Source organism: Uloborus diversus, chromosome 3 (genome assembly GCF_026930045.1).
Source record: "Uloborus diversus isolate 005 chromosome 3, Udiv.v.3.1, whole genome shotgun sequence".
Lineage (NCBI taxonomy): Eukaryota > Metazoa > Arthropoda > Arachnida > Araneae > Uloboridae > Uloborus > Uloborus diversus.
In genome coordinates, this window is record NC_072733.1 from 81,407,142 (window position 1) to 81,425,079 (window position 17,938).

General features: G+C 30.5%; 1 protein-coding gene across 1 annotated transcript in view; it reads left to right on the plus strand.

Moving 5' to 3' along the window:
* The window catches only part of LOC129218820 (uncharacterized), an 86,199-nt gene that overhangs the window by 46,097 nt on the left and 22,164 nt on the right, over positions 1-17,938 (plus strand). Inside the window, exon 5 of the mRNA XM_054853142.1 lies at positions 16,891-17,088. Within this exon, the coding sequence (XP_054709117.1) occupies positions 16,891-17,088 (198 nt within the window). The remainder of the gene's footprint in view (positions 1-16,890; positions 17,089-17,938) is intronic.

A 17,938-nucleotide genomic window follows, 5' to 3' on the forward strand; every position in this document is an offset into this window, starting at 1 on the left:
TTACGAATTGGTTCCACTGAATGAAAGTTTTAGAAAGAAAAAAGGGTACAGGTGGTTTTTAAAAATACAAATGAGCAGAATGAAATAATGCGATTCAAGGCCAGACTGGTAATTTTAAATGCCCACCATGTGGGGGGGAGGTTACTTTTCGCACGTGTTCTCTGCAGTAATTTCCTTTCCTTTGATTGAGGCTTTCTTTCAAATTTTTGTGTATAAACTACATTGAGTCCATTTCCATGTAGATGTTTGCAATGCGTATCTATATGCGGATGTAATAGAGGAAATTTGTGAGACAACCTGAAAGGTTTGTCCATCCCTGAAATCTAAATTTTGTCTGTAAATTGAATAAATCATTGTCATTCTGATACAGATTACGAATCGAATCACGACGACCGGATTTCAATGGGGGGGGGGGGAGGCTTGTAGTGGTTTTGGGATAGGGTACGAATAATATGGTGGTACATTCAAACAAAAATGCGTAGAACTGTCAACGATGGAAGTGGAGTATATTTCAATTAGTGAATAAAATAAGGATGTGGATCAAAGGAATTTAAAATGAATTGGCCACGAAAAGAGTTCAGAATTTTAGATTGTCACAGTGCAGAGTACTATTAATCAATCTAGTTGCAATTGGTGTTTCTAGTTCTGCAATAGAAAATTGTAGAACTAAGCAGATTGATGTGGGGTACCATTTTCTAAGAAATTTGATTGATAAAAATGAATTTGGAATAAAATTTGTTGAAACTAAAAATAATGTAGCTGATTGTTTTACAAAACCTTTCTTTAGGGAAAATTCACATAAAGCTTGAATTGCAATGACATATTTCTCTAGAGTTTTTTTTTTTTTTTTTTTTTGAAATGTTTTAATTATTCCATTATGTTTAATTTATAATTTGTGCACACAAACGGATGACCTGTAATATATTTCTATTTTTTATTAATGTCTTAAAGTATTTCATTCTAACCGCCTGAATTTCCTTCATTTAAATTTATTCACTAATGCAATATTATTTCTATGAGTTTAGTGGTATGCAAATGTAAAGAACTACGTAACTTGTGGCCAGAATTGAATGGGTGGTCTCATTTTATCAAGATGGCAGTTCGTGGTTGTGTTCCGCTTGGAATTTCAAAGAAGCCTCTAGTCTGAACGATGTTGCGATGGTTCACTTAGTGACATGAATGCCGGCAATGGAAGTTTATAAGTACCTTTTTCATTTATATTTTTATGTTTTCGGATGTAATTTGTAATCACAAATGCTTTTGAGTTTTAGAGCGTTCTTAGCCACTAAAGCCTATTCTACGGTCTGTGTGCCATACTGGGCTCCTGAAGCTGATTTTTGTGTGCCCGTTGTCAGGTTTTATGTTACAATCAAGAACTATGTATTGGAACAAGATAAACTAAATTTTGTTTTAATTAAAATGTGATGGATCATACAATTTATTTACGTCTGGGTTTTTTAAACTTGTAATTCAATATTGGTTTTTACGGGTAGTTGAAAATTATCATTTCAAGAATCACCGTAATATAGAAATTTCTGTTGCTAGAGCTAAATTAAACATACATTTCTTTCATTATTTATTTATTATTAATATTTTAATTTTCCAGTAAATTTTAGAGCACTGATTCTTTGTTTTTACATGTTAATGAAATCGAAGGAACCGAAACAGAATGTTAAGTACTTTATTATTTATTGTACGTATTTTTGTAAAAATTAAAGGAACAAAATTTAAAGCCAACTTCATAATGAGAGCAACAATAAAGATTAGATGTGAAATACACCGCCAGCTCAGTCATTTCCAGTCGAGGACTGCAGTTTCGTGCTTATGAGATCTCATTGGCCCGGCATAGGAAAGTGACTGAGTTGGAGATGGAAAACCTCTTAAGAAGCCAAGAGTGCGAAACAAACTGGTTGCTAATATAGAATTGGCAGACCAGACGAGTGACCGAAGCAATGGTTCGGTTCAACTCGAAGATTGAACGCGAGGCAAGGTATATTCAGTAAATTACCGCCCATTAGCCAGGGCTAAAGCAGAATTACGTGAAATACACCGCTAGCTCAGTCATTTCCAGCCGAGGACTGCAGTTTCGTGCTTATTAGCACTCATCAGCCCGGCATAGAAAAGTGACTGTGCTGGAGATGGAAAACCTCTTAATTAAGACTTAACTTGTAGAAGGAGTTATTCTCCTGATCACCGATCACTTCAGTTATCCGATCGAAAAAAATAAATATTACTCTTAATCAACGGTCTCCTATGTATTACAAAATCCTTCAAAACTACCGAAAGTTAGAAGGATTTTTTTGAATTGTATTTCAGAAACCAGTATAAGTGCATTTCTTGACATGGAAGATAAAATGTAAGCTTATGTTCTTTCTTTTTTCTTTTTTGAGTTCTTATGTAAAGTATTCAGATTAGGTCTACTTTAATTAGATATAATAAGGACCGTTTCAATTGCGTAGTTTGCAAATTGTTGCACAGCAGTTTTTTTTTCTCTTTAAAACAACATATTTAGCGCTTAACTGGTTCCTGAAATAAACGCTTCAATTACAATTTAGGTATATGTTAAGCGGTTTCGAAATAAAAGCAACTCCCAGGGCAACCTTAATTTCAAATCATTCAGAGTCATAATATTAATCATTTTAGGGCGTATTTTTATACCTACGTAATTGATTTTTCCATGAATCTTTTTTGGTGTCCACAAGTTTTATGACATTCTAACAATTTTTATTTTGACAGATGCTTTCATGATATAAGGCCTAATGATGGCACCTAAGTCGGCAAAGATGTCACAAAGAAGAATCTAGTTTGTAATATAAAAATGTTGACCTTGACAAAATTAGCATTCGGTTTTAAATGAATTTCTGCAATTTCACTGTAAAAACTATTAATCGATATTTATATGTGATGTAGACGAAATAAAATAATTTGGCAATTTTTAATGGTATGAATGTTTTATTTTTTCTCATGAAAACTGTATAACAATATAAAGTTATATAATTTTTGGAGTAGTAAAACCAATTAATACTAGTACTCATAAACCTGACATATTTTATTATACCGAGTGAAAAATTGTTTGTTTAGTAGCTCTGGAATTTTGAACCGTCACATATTTATTGTTTTCATGTATGTAAACTTTAAAAGGATAATAGGATAAAGTTATCTAATCTATAATAATCAGTTTACAATAAAAACCATTCTGTGCAGTCTAAATGCTGTTTACCGCACGTATGGTGTGCAATAAAGTAAGTTTGTTACTAGTATTTCTCAAATAAAGTAGGTCCAAATGCTACTTATAACATTAAAAAAGAAGAAAAGCATGAAAATATTTTGTTTTACCAGAAAAGAAAAATAAATGCACATAATTGCATGTATAAAGTTAAAATAAACTTAAAGGTTTAATGGATTGCATACTGCAAAACATTTCCCACGTTATGCTGCACATTTTAGCAACTCACTAACGCTGGAAGTGAAAAAAGTACTTTTATTGAAGATACGATGTAGTATTTTCAGTTATATATAAAAAACTTTCTCATTTTTAGTACCTTCATGGATCAAAAAGTTTTGTTTTATGAAAAGGCTATAACTGTTCTTAAAATAAAGCTTCAGACCATATTTTGCAAGTTCCTTCTATTTGTAAATTTTTAAGTCTGCAATAGAGCTAAATGTTTTTTGTAGAAATGAAAATGCGCCAATTTTTTTTTCCTTAACAGGTGTTTATAAAATATAGAGAGGGGAGGCATTGATTTATTTTGTGCACAAGGAAATTAATATCAATAAAATATATATTTAGCAGCAGTTAACTATTTTTATGTAAAAGGCTTTTATATTTCTTTACTTGTCGCTTTTCATAACCTAAAACATTATTTTTGTTGTTGAAAAACTTTAGAAAAGGAACCGGTTTCGTATGTAGGCTGATTTCTACAACGTACATACGGAATCAATTGCTTTACTTTTCTGTATTGTACTTCAGCTGTAAAAGCAGTGATTTCGGCTATGAAAAGAGACGATAGGGTGAAAAAACCCTTTTGCATAAAAATTGATAACTTTATTTTATGGTTTACTGCTGTTAATTTTACTGTACAAATCGATTATAAAACAGTCTACTACTGCTGCTTTTATGGCACAATTCAGCTGATTCCGCAGCATAATACTGCTAACTATACAGTTTGATACTGTTAATTTTGCAGGGCAATTCCGTAAAAAAACATTATATTACTGTTAATTTTACATATTATCTCTGTTAAATTTACAGGTCAAGTCATTCCTAAAACAGTATATTACTGCTAATTTTACAGTTTGGTACAGTAAGTTTTACAGGGCAGTTCCATTAAAAAACAGTATATTACTGCTAATTTTACAATTAATCATTGTTAATTTCACAGGGCAAATCCATTAAAAGACAGTATATTACTGCTAATTTTACAATTTATCGCTGTAAAAATCACAGTAAATGTCTGTTATAAAACAATATATTACTGCAAATTTTACAGTTTAGAATTGTAATTTTTACAGTTTTTCTTTGGAATGTGAGCTGCCAGTATTATACTGTAAAAACAATAGCTTTTTTTTTGCAGTGTACGGGTATAGCTTCAAAGCATTGAAACTTGCATGATCATGATTTGTAGTAGGAAATAGAAAAAATACACATTATAAAGAAGTTCATTCTTTTCTGATGGTGATGCAAAATCTTCAAAAGTTTTGATCAGGCCGTTAAAATCGCGTTAAAATACCGAAGGAACTGTGAACTGAGTCAATTAAATGAAATGCTTGACTTCTATTTCATTCTTTACAATGCGTTCTTTACCTTAATTTTTACTTCTTTTTACAAAAAAGAAGTATTGTATTCGCGAAAAAAATTTCACCCAAAAATCGGCCTTAATTTCTATTTTGCTCACCCTCGAATGAATATTGATTTTTTTTTTCAACCCGACCACACGTGGATACATTCCTAGGAACGTACAGACACCCGAAATATCCATTTTGACGATCCCCGAGTTAATTACAACGAGTTTTCTCGTGACGTCTGTATGTACGTACACTGCAAAAAATAAACTGTTGTTTTTACAGTATAATACTGGCAGCTCACATTCCAAAGAAAAACTGTAAAATTTACAGTTCTAAACTGTAAAATTTGCAGTAATATACTGTCTTATAACAGACTTTTACTGTGAAATTTACAGCGATAAACTGTAAAATTAGAAGTTATATACTGTCTTTTAATGGAAATGCCCTGTGAAATTAACAATGACTTACTGTAAAATTAGCAGTAATATACTGTTTTTTAATGAAACTGCCCTGTAAAATTTACAGTATCAAACTGTAAAATTAGCAGTAATATACTGTTTTAGGAATGAATTGGCCTATAAATTGAACAGAGATAATATGTAAAATTAACAGTAATATACTGCTTTTTAATGAAATTGCCCTGCAGAATTAACAGTAACAAACTGTAAAGTTAGCAGTAATATGCTGCGAAATCAGCTGCACTGCTCCGTAAAAGCAGTAGTATACGGTTTTATAAATGATTTGTACAGTAAAATTAACAGCAGTAAACCATAAATTAAATAGTTATAAATTTTTATGCAAAAGAGTTTTCTCCCCTATTGTTGTCTCTTTTCATAGCCGAAATCAGGGGCGTAGCTAAGGGGGGGTTATGGGGACAAACCCCCCCCCCGAAAAGTTAGTCTCAAAAAAAAGAAGAAAAGGGAAAAATTCCAAGCGATTATATATATATATATATATATGTGTATATATATATATATATATGTGTGTATATATATGTATATATATATATATATATATATATATATATTATATATATATATTATATATATATATATATATATATATATATATATATATATATTATATATATATATATATATATATATATATATATATATTATATATATATATATATATATATATTATATATATATATATATATATATATATATATATATATATATATATATATATATGTATATATATATTATATATGTATATATATATATATATATATATATAAGAAGTAACCCCCCCCCCCCCCGAAAGTCGGGTCTAGCTACGCCACTGGCCGAAATCACTGCTTTTACAGCTGAAGAACAATATAGAAAAGTAAAGCAATTGATTCTGTATGTACGTTGTAGAAATCAGCCTACATACGAAATCTGTTCCTTTTCTAAAGTTTTTCAACAACAAAAATAATGTTTTAGGCTCTGAAAAGCAACAAGTAAAGAAATATAAAAGCATTTTTCATAAAAATAATTAACTGCTGCCAAATATGTTTTATTGATATTAATTTCATTGTACACAAAATAAATCAATGCCCAATTTATATTTTATAAACACCTGTTAAAGGAGGAAAAATGGTGCTTTTTCTTTTCTACAAAAAACTTTTAGCTTTTGTTGCCAACTTAAAAATTTACAAATAGAAGGAAATTGCAAGATATGGTCTGAAGCTTTATTTTAAGAACAATTATAGCCTTTCATAAAACAAAACTTTTTGATCCATGAACGTAGTAAAAATGAGAAGTTTTTTTATATATATATAACTGAAAACATTACTTCGTATCTTCACTGAGAAAACTTTTTTCACTTTCAGCATTATTGTAATGCTAAAATGAGCAGCATAACGTGGGAAATGTTTTACAGTACGCAATCCATTATACCTTTAAGTTTATTTTTAACTTTATACATACAATTCCTTGCATTTATTTTCCTTTTCTGGAAAAACTGATTATTTCCATGGTTTTCTTCTTTTTTTAATGTTATAAGTTGCACTTGTACCTACTTTATTTGAGAAATACTACTAACAAACTAACGTTATTTCACACCATATGTGCAGTATTCAGCATTTAGACTGCACAGAATGGTTTTTATTGTAAACTGAATAGTATTATAGATTAGATAATATTTGATATTATTAACCTTTTAAGTTTACATAGATGAAAACAATAAATATGTGACAGTTCAGAATTCCAGAGCTACTAAACAGAAACAATTTTTCACTCAGTAAAATCTGTCAGGTTTATATAAAGTTTAACTTTATATTCTGTTATACTGTTTTCATGAGAAAAAACGAAACATTCACACCATTAAAAATCGCCAAACTATTTTATTTCGTATACATTACCTATAAATACAGATTATTACAGTGAAATTTTAGAAATTCATTTAAAATCGAATGCAAATGCTTTCAAGGTCAACATTTTTACACGAGCTTATTCATTCTTCTTTGTGACATCTTTGCCGACTTTGGAGCCATCATTAGGCCTTATATTATGAAAACATCTGTCAAAATAAAAATTGTTAGAATCTCATAAAACTTGTGGACACCAAAAAACATACATGGAAAAATCAAATTACGTAGGTATAAAAATACGCCCTAAAATAATTAAAATTACGACTCTGAATGATCTGAAATTAAGGTTGCCTTGAGAGTTGTTTTTATTTTGAAACTGTTTAACATTTACCTAAATTCTAATTGAATCGTTTATTTCAGGAACCAGTTAAGCGCTTAATATGTTGTTTTAAGGAGAAAAAAAACTGTTTGGCAGCAATTTGCAAATTACGCATTTGTAACGGTGGTTATTAATCGGTGGTCTAGTTGAAGTACACCTAATCTGGATACTTTACATAAAAACTCAAAAAAGAAAATAATAAAGAAAATAATATCTTACATTTTATCTTCCATGTAAAGAAATGCACTTATACTGGTTTCTGAAGTACAATTTAAAAAAAAAATCCTTGTAATTTTCGGTATTTTTGAAGGATTTCGTAATACATATGAGACTGTTGATTAAGAATCATGTTTATTTTTTTCTATCGGATAACTAAAGTGATCGGGAGAATAACTCCTTCTATAAGTCAATAATTCCAAGTTGTCCAAAATGGGAAAGCTAACATCTTGGCCTAAAGAAAAAAATAAAAATGTTTTAAAAATGATAACACTTGTATCTAGTTTCTTTTTATAACAGGCTTCAGATTATCGGATTACAATATGTTTACTTCAAAATAATAATAAGGATGAGGTTGAGAAATATTTTTTAGGAAATGGAGCAAGGTCGATGTTTAGGACAACCAATTGGGAAAGATTGGGGTCATTCATTTAAAACAATGAATACTCTATCTAGCCTCTTTTAGTACCCCCCCCCCCTCCCCCGAGTTGCTATAGTAGCACTGAAGGTCGTATATAGATGGTTTTTCTTTCTTTTTTTTTTTTGGTACCCCATATTCCTTTCCAACACTTGTTAAACAGCTCAAACTATGTTGAACTGATACCAGTTTCATCTTTTTCTTTGACAGCTTCTCATCGTTAGAAATCTGAATATAAAACAAAGTGTGACGTAAAGTAATTACTTAAAACTCTGTTTGTACTTAATATGAAATATTTAACATACTTATAATTTTTCAAAATATTTTTTTTCCATATATTTGATTCCACATATGTGTTGTTATATTGTTAAAATTTTAATTTTTTGGAGCTTTTTTCTTAAGTACTAAGGAATCACATAAAAGAGTCTTTTGAGTTGAAATAAAATAATATCGTAAGATATTCTATCTTATGTCTCAATATTTAAGCAAATATAAGATGTTTCATTTATATTCTGTGTCTTTCAAAATGGGGACGCCCTCTCCCCCCCTCCCCCCAATTTAAACAGCTATCGATGTTCCTATTTAAACCATCAGCGACAATTTTTTTTTAAGTGGCACTTCTTTTGAGAGGATTTACACAATTTATCTTAAAGTTTTTCAGAATTTTCCTGAAATCTGGAAGAAACAATTCTATATTCCCAAAATCAAGATGGCTTAGTTCAAGTCAATTCAGTACAAAATGAAAATCGGTCAGAAAAGTTGAAAGTTTTTAACAAAAGAATAAATCGTCAAACATATCAAAAAATTGAGTAAAACTGGTAGTGCCAGTTCCAATCATTAAGAAATTGCAAGTCCACATTTGGCCTGCCGTCTTTGTTGTAAACAATTCTACCCTTCTTGAAAATGCTTTGCCAGAAGACCGCACCACTGTTTAACTGTAGATTTAAACATACTCTATTTGCAAAATAACTGCTTTTTATTCACATTGCAGTAAAAATAATCAATAATTTTGTTTGATAAGTGTCACACAAGTCTGAATATGCGAAGAAAGTTTTATACGCTGTAATATATCGTACTTTAACCTTTAATCTTTATTGTTGCTCTCATTATGAAGTTGGCTTTAAATTTTGCTCCTGTACACATTCCTTTACAAAAATACGTACAATAAATAATAAAGTACTTAACATTCTGTTTTGGTTCCTTCGATTTTAATAACATGTAAAAACAAAGAATCAGAGTGAAAAATTTAAAAAATAATAAAGAAATGTACGACTAATTTCGCTCTAGCAACAGAAATTTCTATATTCTGGTGATTCTTGAAGTGATAATATTCAACTACCCGTAAAAACCAATATTGAACTACAAATTTAAAAAACTCAGACTTAAATGAATAGTATGCCCGATCACATTGCAATCAAAACAAAATAAAATTCAGTTTATCTTTTTCCAATCCATAGTTCTTGATTGTAACATAGAACCTGACAAAGAGTCACAAAAATCAACCTCAGGGACCCAATATGGCCCGCAGACCGTAGGATAGGCTTCAGTGGCTAAGAACGCTCTAAAACTCAAAAGCATTTGTGATTACAAATTATATCCGTAAACACAAAAATATAAATGAAAAGAGATACTTATAAACTTCCGTTGCCGGCATTCATGTCACTAAGTGAATCATCGCAACATCGTTCAGACTAGGGTCTTCCTTGAAATTCAGAGCGGAACACAACCGCGAACTGCATCTTGATAAAATGAGAAAAACCATTGTTCCATTCAGTTCCGGTCACAAGTTAAGGAAGTTCTTGCATACCACTAAACTCAAAAAAATAATATTGCATTAGTGAATAAATTGAAATGAAAAATTCAGGCGGCTAGAATGAAATTTGTAGTTTAAATTTTTTTTGAAATACCTAACCGCAACCATATCACCGGGCACAAATTCAAAATGAAATCAACTACAATTTTATTTTCTCCGTGCGCTGGAGGGAAAGGAACAAAATATTCGCTAGCAAATTCCCCCCTTCTTGGCACGCCAGCACACGGAAAAAAAGAAATACTTTAATGCATGAATGAAAAATATATTACAGGCTATCCGTTTGAGTGCGCAAATTATAACTTAGAGATAATGGAATAATTGAAACATTTAAAAAAAAAAACTCTAAAAAATATGTCATTGCAATTTTGAAGTCATTGCAATTCAAGCCTTACGTAAATTTTCCTTAAAAAAAGGTTTTGTGAAACAATCAGCTAAATTATTTTTAGTTTCAACAGATTTTATTCCAAATTCATTTTCATCAATCGAATTCCTTAGGAACTGGTACCCCACATCATTCTGCTTTATTTTCTACTGTGTTATATTGCAAATCTAGAAAAATCGATCGCAACTAGAATGTCACAGTACAGAGTACTATGAATCAATCTGAAATTCTAATCTCTTTTCGTAGCCAATTCATTTAAAATTCTTTTGATCCATATAACTTCCTTAGATTGCTCACTAATTAAAATGTACTCTGCTTCCATCGTTGACAGTGCTACGCATTTTTGTTTGAATGTACACCATACTATTCGTACAATATCTAAAAACACTACAAGCCCCCCCCCCCCCGCCATTGAAATCCGGTCGTCGTGATTTTAGGCGTAATCTGTATCAGAATGACAATAATTTATTCAATTTACAGACAAAATTTAGATTTCAGGGATCGACAAACCCTTCAGCTTGTCTCACAAATCTCCTTTCTTATACCCGCATATACAGTGGTGGACAAAATTATAGACTCATTTTTTTTTCTTTAGTTTCAATTACAACATTACTCAGTTTAAATTATTTTCATTGAAGTAAAGATGAATAGTTGAAGAAATAGTTCTAAAATTAGTACATCTTATCAATTAAATTAAAAAATTCATAAAGTTAGAAAATTTGCAAATTTAATATTTTATCATTACGTGAAACCTGTGGACAAAAGTATAAACTCAGAGGTAAAAAATCCAGGATTACGAGAAAGTTTCGTTCGAAAATGTTAATTTAACGCCATAGAATGAATAAATGTTGCCTTCAGTGATTGCTAAAAGTTCTGTTTTTGGAAATTTATGAGAAACATATCAATGCACCGCTGGACAAAATTATAAACTCATTTTTTTTTTCAATCATAATTTAACTCAGTTAAAAAACTTTTTATTCCAGTAAAGATAAATGACTAAATAGTCCTAAATTCAGTATAACTCATAAACTTTGTAAAATGAATAATTTAATTAAAAAATCTCAACTTTAATATCTTTATAATACATGAAACCTGGACAAAAGTATCAACTCAAAAATAAGAAACTCTGAAGTTTGGTAGAATTTTATTCAAATACTTAATCATTTAACAACCAAAAATGAACCAATGCTGAATTACAAACTTACAATACTGCATAAACACAATTATAAGCTGACAAAATTTTATTTTATTATTATTATTATTTTTTTTTTTTTTTTTTTGAGTTTAATTAAGTTATATTTGCAATTACTTCAGTAAAACAAAAGCATAAATTTAGGAAAATGTAATTTTGCTATCAACATGGATAAATTGAAATAAAAAATCAATATTTGAAATGTTTTAAAAATTAACACTGCATTAAATCTAGCCATTAGTGTAAACTACAAACTTTTAAAAACGAGTTGGGCCTCCAGTTTTCTGAATTACCTCGAATATATGCGGCTGGGCATGTAGATTTCACAAGAGTTTTTAACAGTTGCAGTGGCATATGGTTCCATGCTGAAAGTATTGCCCTTTTTAATTCCTCTGTGGTTTGGTACTGGTGCCGATCATGAAAAACTTGGTGAACCCTGGTCCCCCAAAGATTTTCAATCGGGTTAAGATCTGGACTACGAGCTGGCCATTTGATAACTTTGATACCCCAGCGCTTGAACCATTCTTTTGTACTTTTCGCTGCTTGTACACTCACGTTATCTGGCTGAAATAACCAGTTTCCTCCAGGAATCAGATGAGCAAAAGGTAAGAGATGATCTTCCAGTATTAATTGGTAATCTTCAGCTTTCTATCTTCCATTAAGAAATGCCAATCCTGGTTTACCATGCTGAGAGGGTTATTCATCTTTACTGGAACAAAAAATTTTTAACTGAGTTAAATTATGATTGAAAAAATGAAAAAAAAATGAGTTTATAATTTTGTCCAGCGGTGCATTTATATGTTTCTCATAAATTTCCAAAAACAAAAACTTTTAGCAATCACTGATGGTAACATTTATTCATTCTATGGCGTTAAATTAACATTTTCGAACGAAACTTTCTCGTAATCCTGGATTTTTTACCTTTGAGTTTATATTTTTGTCCAGGTTTCACGTAATGATAAAATATTAAATTTGCAAATTTTCTAACTTTATGAATTTTTTAATTTAATTGATAAGATGTACTAATTTTAGAACTATTTCTTCAACAATTCATCTTTACTTCAATGAAAATAATTTAAACTGAGTCATGATGTAATTGAAACAAAATGAAAAAAAATTGAGTCTATAATTTTGTCCACCACTGTAGATACGCATTGCAAACATTAGTTTGGAAATGGACTCAATGTAGCTTATACACAAAAATTGAAAAGAAAGCATTAATTAAAAAAAAGGAAATTGCTGGAGAGAACACTTGCGAAAAGTATCCCCCCCCCCCCATACCTGGTGGTTACTTAAAATAACCAATCTGGCCTTGAAGCGCATTATTTCGTTCTGCTTATCTGTTCTGCTGTGTTTTGCCAATCTTCACTTTCTGGCGTTCTCAAACTTTGTTTCAAATTCGAAGGAATTACATCTTCGGAAATTCTAGCTTACTTGAACTATCCTCCCCCCCCCCTATCTTCATCAGAATCTGATACTTTTCGTGAATTATCATCACAAGTGAAATCGAACTATTTTGGGTCACATTCAATGTTTTTTTCAGAACAATAAACCTCAGCTTCGCGATTCGACGAACCGTCGTGTCAATAGAATAATACATATCCCTGCATTCTCTACTTTGCCTTTGTATTTCTTTAACCAATTTAATTCTCAACATGCTATTTCATGATTTTCAGGATATTCTTCTTCTACTTCAGATTTACTTAGCAGTGAAATAAAACTGTATTCCTTTGTTTCCCGTTCCTGTCTCCCCCCCCCCCGCCTAGAATTTATTTTCATCGAATTTAACATTCAGCATTTCTGTCACTTCTCGATTTTTGGAATCCCAAATTCTATAATCTTTCGTATAAAACGCATATCCTACCATGACTCCCTGTTTAGCGCTCATATCCAATTTGTTTATTTTCTGTTTTGGAAGTCCAATATAAGAAATACAGCCAAAAAACAAGTGAGTTTTTAATAGATGGCTTTCTTCCCCGAAATAGCTCAAAAAAGCTTTTGATTTTTCCTTTTAAAACCGCTCTAGTCCTAAGTAGTGGAAGCATATAGCTGACTGAGGCAAACCCGTTTCATTTAAAAGTGTCCTAATTCCATTCATTAATGTTGAATTATGGTGTTCTATGACGCTACTTTGTTAACTGGAGGATTTGTTAGTTTTTTCGATTCTTATGCTTTGGTCGCTAAGGTAAATTTCAAACCCGGGGGTTCAGAAATTCCTTTCCGTTATCGGATCTTTTCCGCAAATATCTCTGTTCTCTTTTAAAAGCTGACAAAGTATTCGAAAACCTCACTTTTCTTCTTTAAGCAATAAACCGAAGACTTTCTTGAAAAATCGTCTATTATTTTGAAAATATTCCCCCCCCCCCTTCCAAAAGAACTCAACTGCTAAGGAACCCATCGCATTTAAATGCAAAAGATCTTACCCGGCTTTGTCTTGAATCTCCGTTACAGGTTTAAACAAAATTCTCCGATTTTTTTCATTTCACACGAATAACAATCTGACATATTTTTACTTTTTATATGCAGTGAAAGACAGTGAAGTACAGAATCACACTTTTCAGTATTTATGATATAGTTTTTGCCTTCATAATAAACACGTTGATGCCAAACTTTAAGACTCAAACTGTTCTAAAAGTTAAAATGTAAGGAAACTGATGAGTTCAAGGTTACAAGAGTTTCAAATTCTACAGTAGTTCTCCATTGATCTACTTTTCTGAATGAGCATGTCCTTCAAGACGAATAAAATATGACAAACAATGCATAATAATGTAAATATTCTACTTTAAATTAAAAAGCAGTAATTTGGATTAGAACGCAACACTGCCAGATCAGAAATGAAAAGCTGAAAATTTTAAGAATATAGGCAGGCACGGCCTGAACTTAATTAAATATGTTGGGAAGGCGTATAATCTCAATTTGTCGAATGGAACTTACATATTTGCCGATTAATAAAATACTGGTGCATGCACACGTTAAGTACGCACAATTAAGTACAATATCTAATGAAATTTGGACATTCGAGAATTCAAAAATTGCAACATTACAATTTTGTCCGCAAATTTGCCGAATCGTGAGATAAAAATTTTCCAATATGGAAATTTTGGGGAGGTCATAGAGACTTCCCGTGACCTCCCATCAAGTGTTTTTGGATATAGTTTCTAAAATTATTTTTATGTTCACAAGTTTCAATGGTACTAGTGCATTTTTCCTGAAGTAAAATTTTAATTTCCTGCCGACGCAAATATAAAACTTTTAAAACACAAGGGTTTCGTGTTTGTATCTAAAGATGCTTAGTTTTTATTAGTTTTTTTTTTTTTTTTTTTTGTAGTGCTTCATTGATGATTTTTTTAATTATTATTTTAGTTTTGATCGATAAGTATGAAAGCTGGCTCCAGATTTCTTAGAATTTTGAGTCGTTCAGACATCAGAGTATTGTATTTCCAGAGTGGCAAATTGTTTGAAAAAAAAAAATATCAGTAAACTTGATACTGTTCGTCACGTTGTTATTTTATTTATTTACATTTTATTCATCGAATTATGTACAGGTTATAAAAGTTACTGACGCTATAACGTAAAGTTTATCAATAAAATTTTTAAATGCAAACTGTTAAAGAATTTAAAACAGAGTATAAGAAATCAAAAAAACAGAAGAAAGAAGTCAATCACGATACGATAAAAATTTACTAGAAAACATGAGAATTTAAATTTTAAGTACTCACATCCTATATAACACAAAATATAATCGTAAACAAAGTCTAACGTTCTAACTTTAAATACGATCAAAGAGGGAATTGATTTCCTTTTTTAAATCAAATTTGAGTTTCAGAAAATGTTTAAAAACTATCATACGTGCAGTAAAATATTCAGAATCACAACAACTACTCAGATTTTTGCTATAAAGCAATCGCTACAACTTAACAAATGAAAGAAATTGCAAAGTCAACATCAACGAATATTGGGATACGAATTACGATTTCTATATAAACACTTATTTTACATACATTCTCGATGATAAAGAAAACTACATTTTGAGGAAATGCAAATGAATAATATAATTAGCACTTACCTTTAACTTGGATTACAAATGAGCAGTCCTGCGTCAGCACAGCCGAAATATCAACAAAAATGGCTGTCGATACCTTGAATTCATTAGTTTATCTTCCCGTATGAAAGGAAACACCTTTTGCGCATCGTTTTGCGCAATCTAAAACAGTTTTACAGTTTTTCTCTGTTATTTAGCAGAGCAGTATTAAACTGTAAGAAAAAACAGTATATTACTATGAAAACAACAATTTTTTTTGCAGTGTATGCATGTGTGTATGTGTGTCGCATAACTCAAGAACGGAACGTACTAGAAAGTTGAAATTTGTTACGTAGACTTCTAGTGGGGTCTAGTTGTGCACCTTCCTTTTTGGTTGCATTCGGATGCTCCAAATGGGGTCTTCCGCCCCTTTTTGGGGGGAAATCATTGTTAATTTCGATGTAAATTCAAGTGGTGTTACAATTTGACGGACACTTGGCAATATATCGCCAATCTTTTGGTCTCCAAGTTTTGTCGTCAACTTGACAACAAATTTGACTTTTTTTTTTTTTAAATCTGGTTTCAATTTGGCCACTGTCTTTGATATTTAGGGAGTAAACTATTGAATCACATTAAAACTGCCATTAATGAGAAAATGACATTAAATTGGAGTAAAAGGAAGTCATATGATGCACACAACAACTCGTTTTCTAAAATAATCCACATAATCAATCTAACATTGTCCACATATAATACTTAAAATATTTTAAGTTGACATATGAGGCAATGAGAAGCAAAGAGATGTAAGTGCCAAAATTAAAAATTTGGTGGTAATCAGTACACAAATGGTAGGATAACCTCTCCTCTGTTTTAGGGCAAGAGATGGTACTACTAGTAGCTTTGGTGTGTGCTACTATACATCATGATTTAGAAAAAAAAATTCACTGTAAGCCTACCTAGGATTTGAACTTTAAACACGTTTTACTCGAAACTTTAAAAAGTCCACTGGATTCATTTATTTCTCACTTCTTCATATAAACCTTAATTTATGTAAAGTAGAATCTATACCTTATTGATCCGCTAAAATTTGTCTGCTTCGATATGCGAGAACGAAATTAACATACTATATCAAGTAACTTTTGACCTTTCTCTGTGATTTACTAATAAAATAAAATAATAAGTTGTGTAAAATATTTGAACATAATTTTAAAAATATTTGCATCCATTTTTTTTAAATCTTTTTCACCTACTGAAATTTATTTTATTAAATATTTCATCTGTCAGTTTAAAAGAATTTCGGCACTCTTTGGTTGAACTATGTTGCACACATTAGTAGTAATTAGTTTTGATTCAGTATAATTATTTTCAGTTCTTGTATCTTTCAGGATGCTCTCACCATATAAATGAGCTAAAGAAGTTGAACGCGGAAAAGTTTATGACGGAGCCTCAAGAACACTGTACAATATCAGGAAACTTCGAAAGACTACAGTGCATTACCGAACTATGCTATTGTGCAAACTATCTTACAGGAGAGGTTCTAGGAAAAATCGTTGCGAAGCGACACATTGATAAATTACCGTGCTGTGAATATCATTCTTTTACCCTTCACAAAATTCTCTATAAAAACTTTCGAGAACAGAAAGTCATAAATTATTTAATTCAATATAGCAAAATTTAAAAAGTATCAGTTTATTGAAAATGCATCTATGAATCTGAAAAATATATCCCTACTGCGTACTCTGTAATGCACTAAAATTCCTTTGCTCGTAATTAGTTTGCACGTATTTTGTTTCACCATTGTTAATTACATTCAATAATTTCAATGACTTTATAATTTCTCTTCATTGGATGCTCATCAAGAAATTAGTTTGATCCAACTTTTTTCATTTTTTCGGTGACTAAAATTGAAAAGATTGTTTCCAAATGCAGAAAGTAAATTTTTCCTTTTCTAAGGATTTCTTATTTTTTCTTTTCCCTTTCTTTTTTTCCTTTCCTCTTTCTCTAGTAATTTTTAAAAATTATCAATCTTTTAAAACTTTAAGAACTCGGAAGCGTCTTTGCTTATAACTTCAACTGAGAATAATGGGCAATTGTTAGAGACTCCTATTATACCCCATAGATGATAAAATGTATTTATTATGCAAAATTAACGAAATTTGTAAAAATTTTCATTGATATGAAAATTTTTAGTGATTCTTAAAATGTTCAATTCATAAAGTTTCAATATGGCAAAAGAATTTTATAAATTGAAACAAATATGAAAAGTGTAGGAAAACATACAAATTCAAATGCTCAATTTTTTTTTTTTTTTTCCTTTTTTTTTCCCCCATGAAAACCAAATCGACCGAGTTAGAACTGCATGAATAAATTATTTTCAAATAAAAAAAGAACCGACTTCCAAAAACGAAGAGAAACTAAAAAGTAAAAAATAAT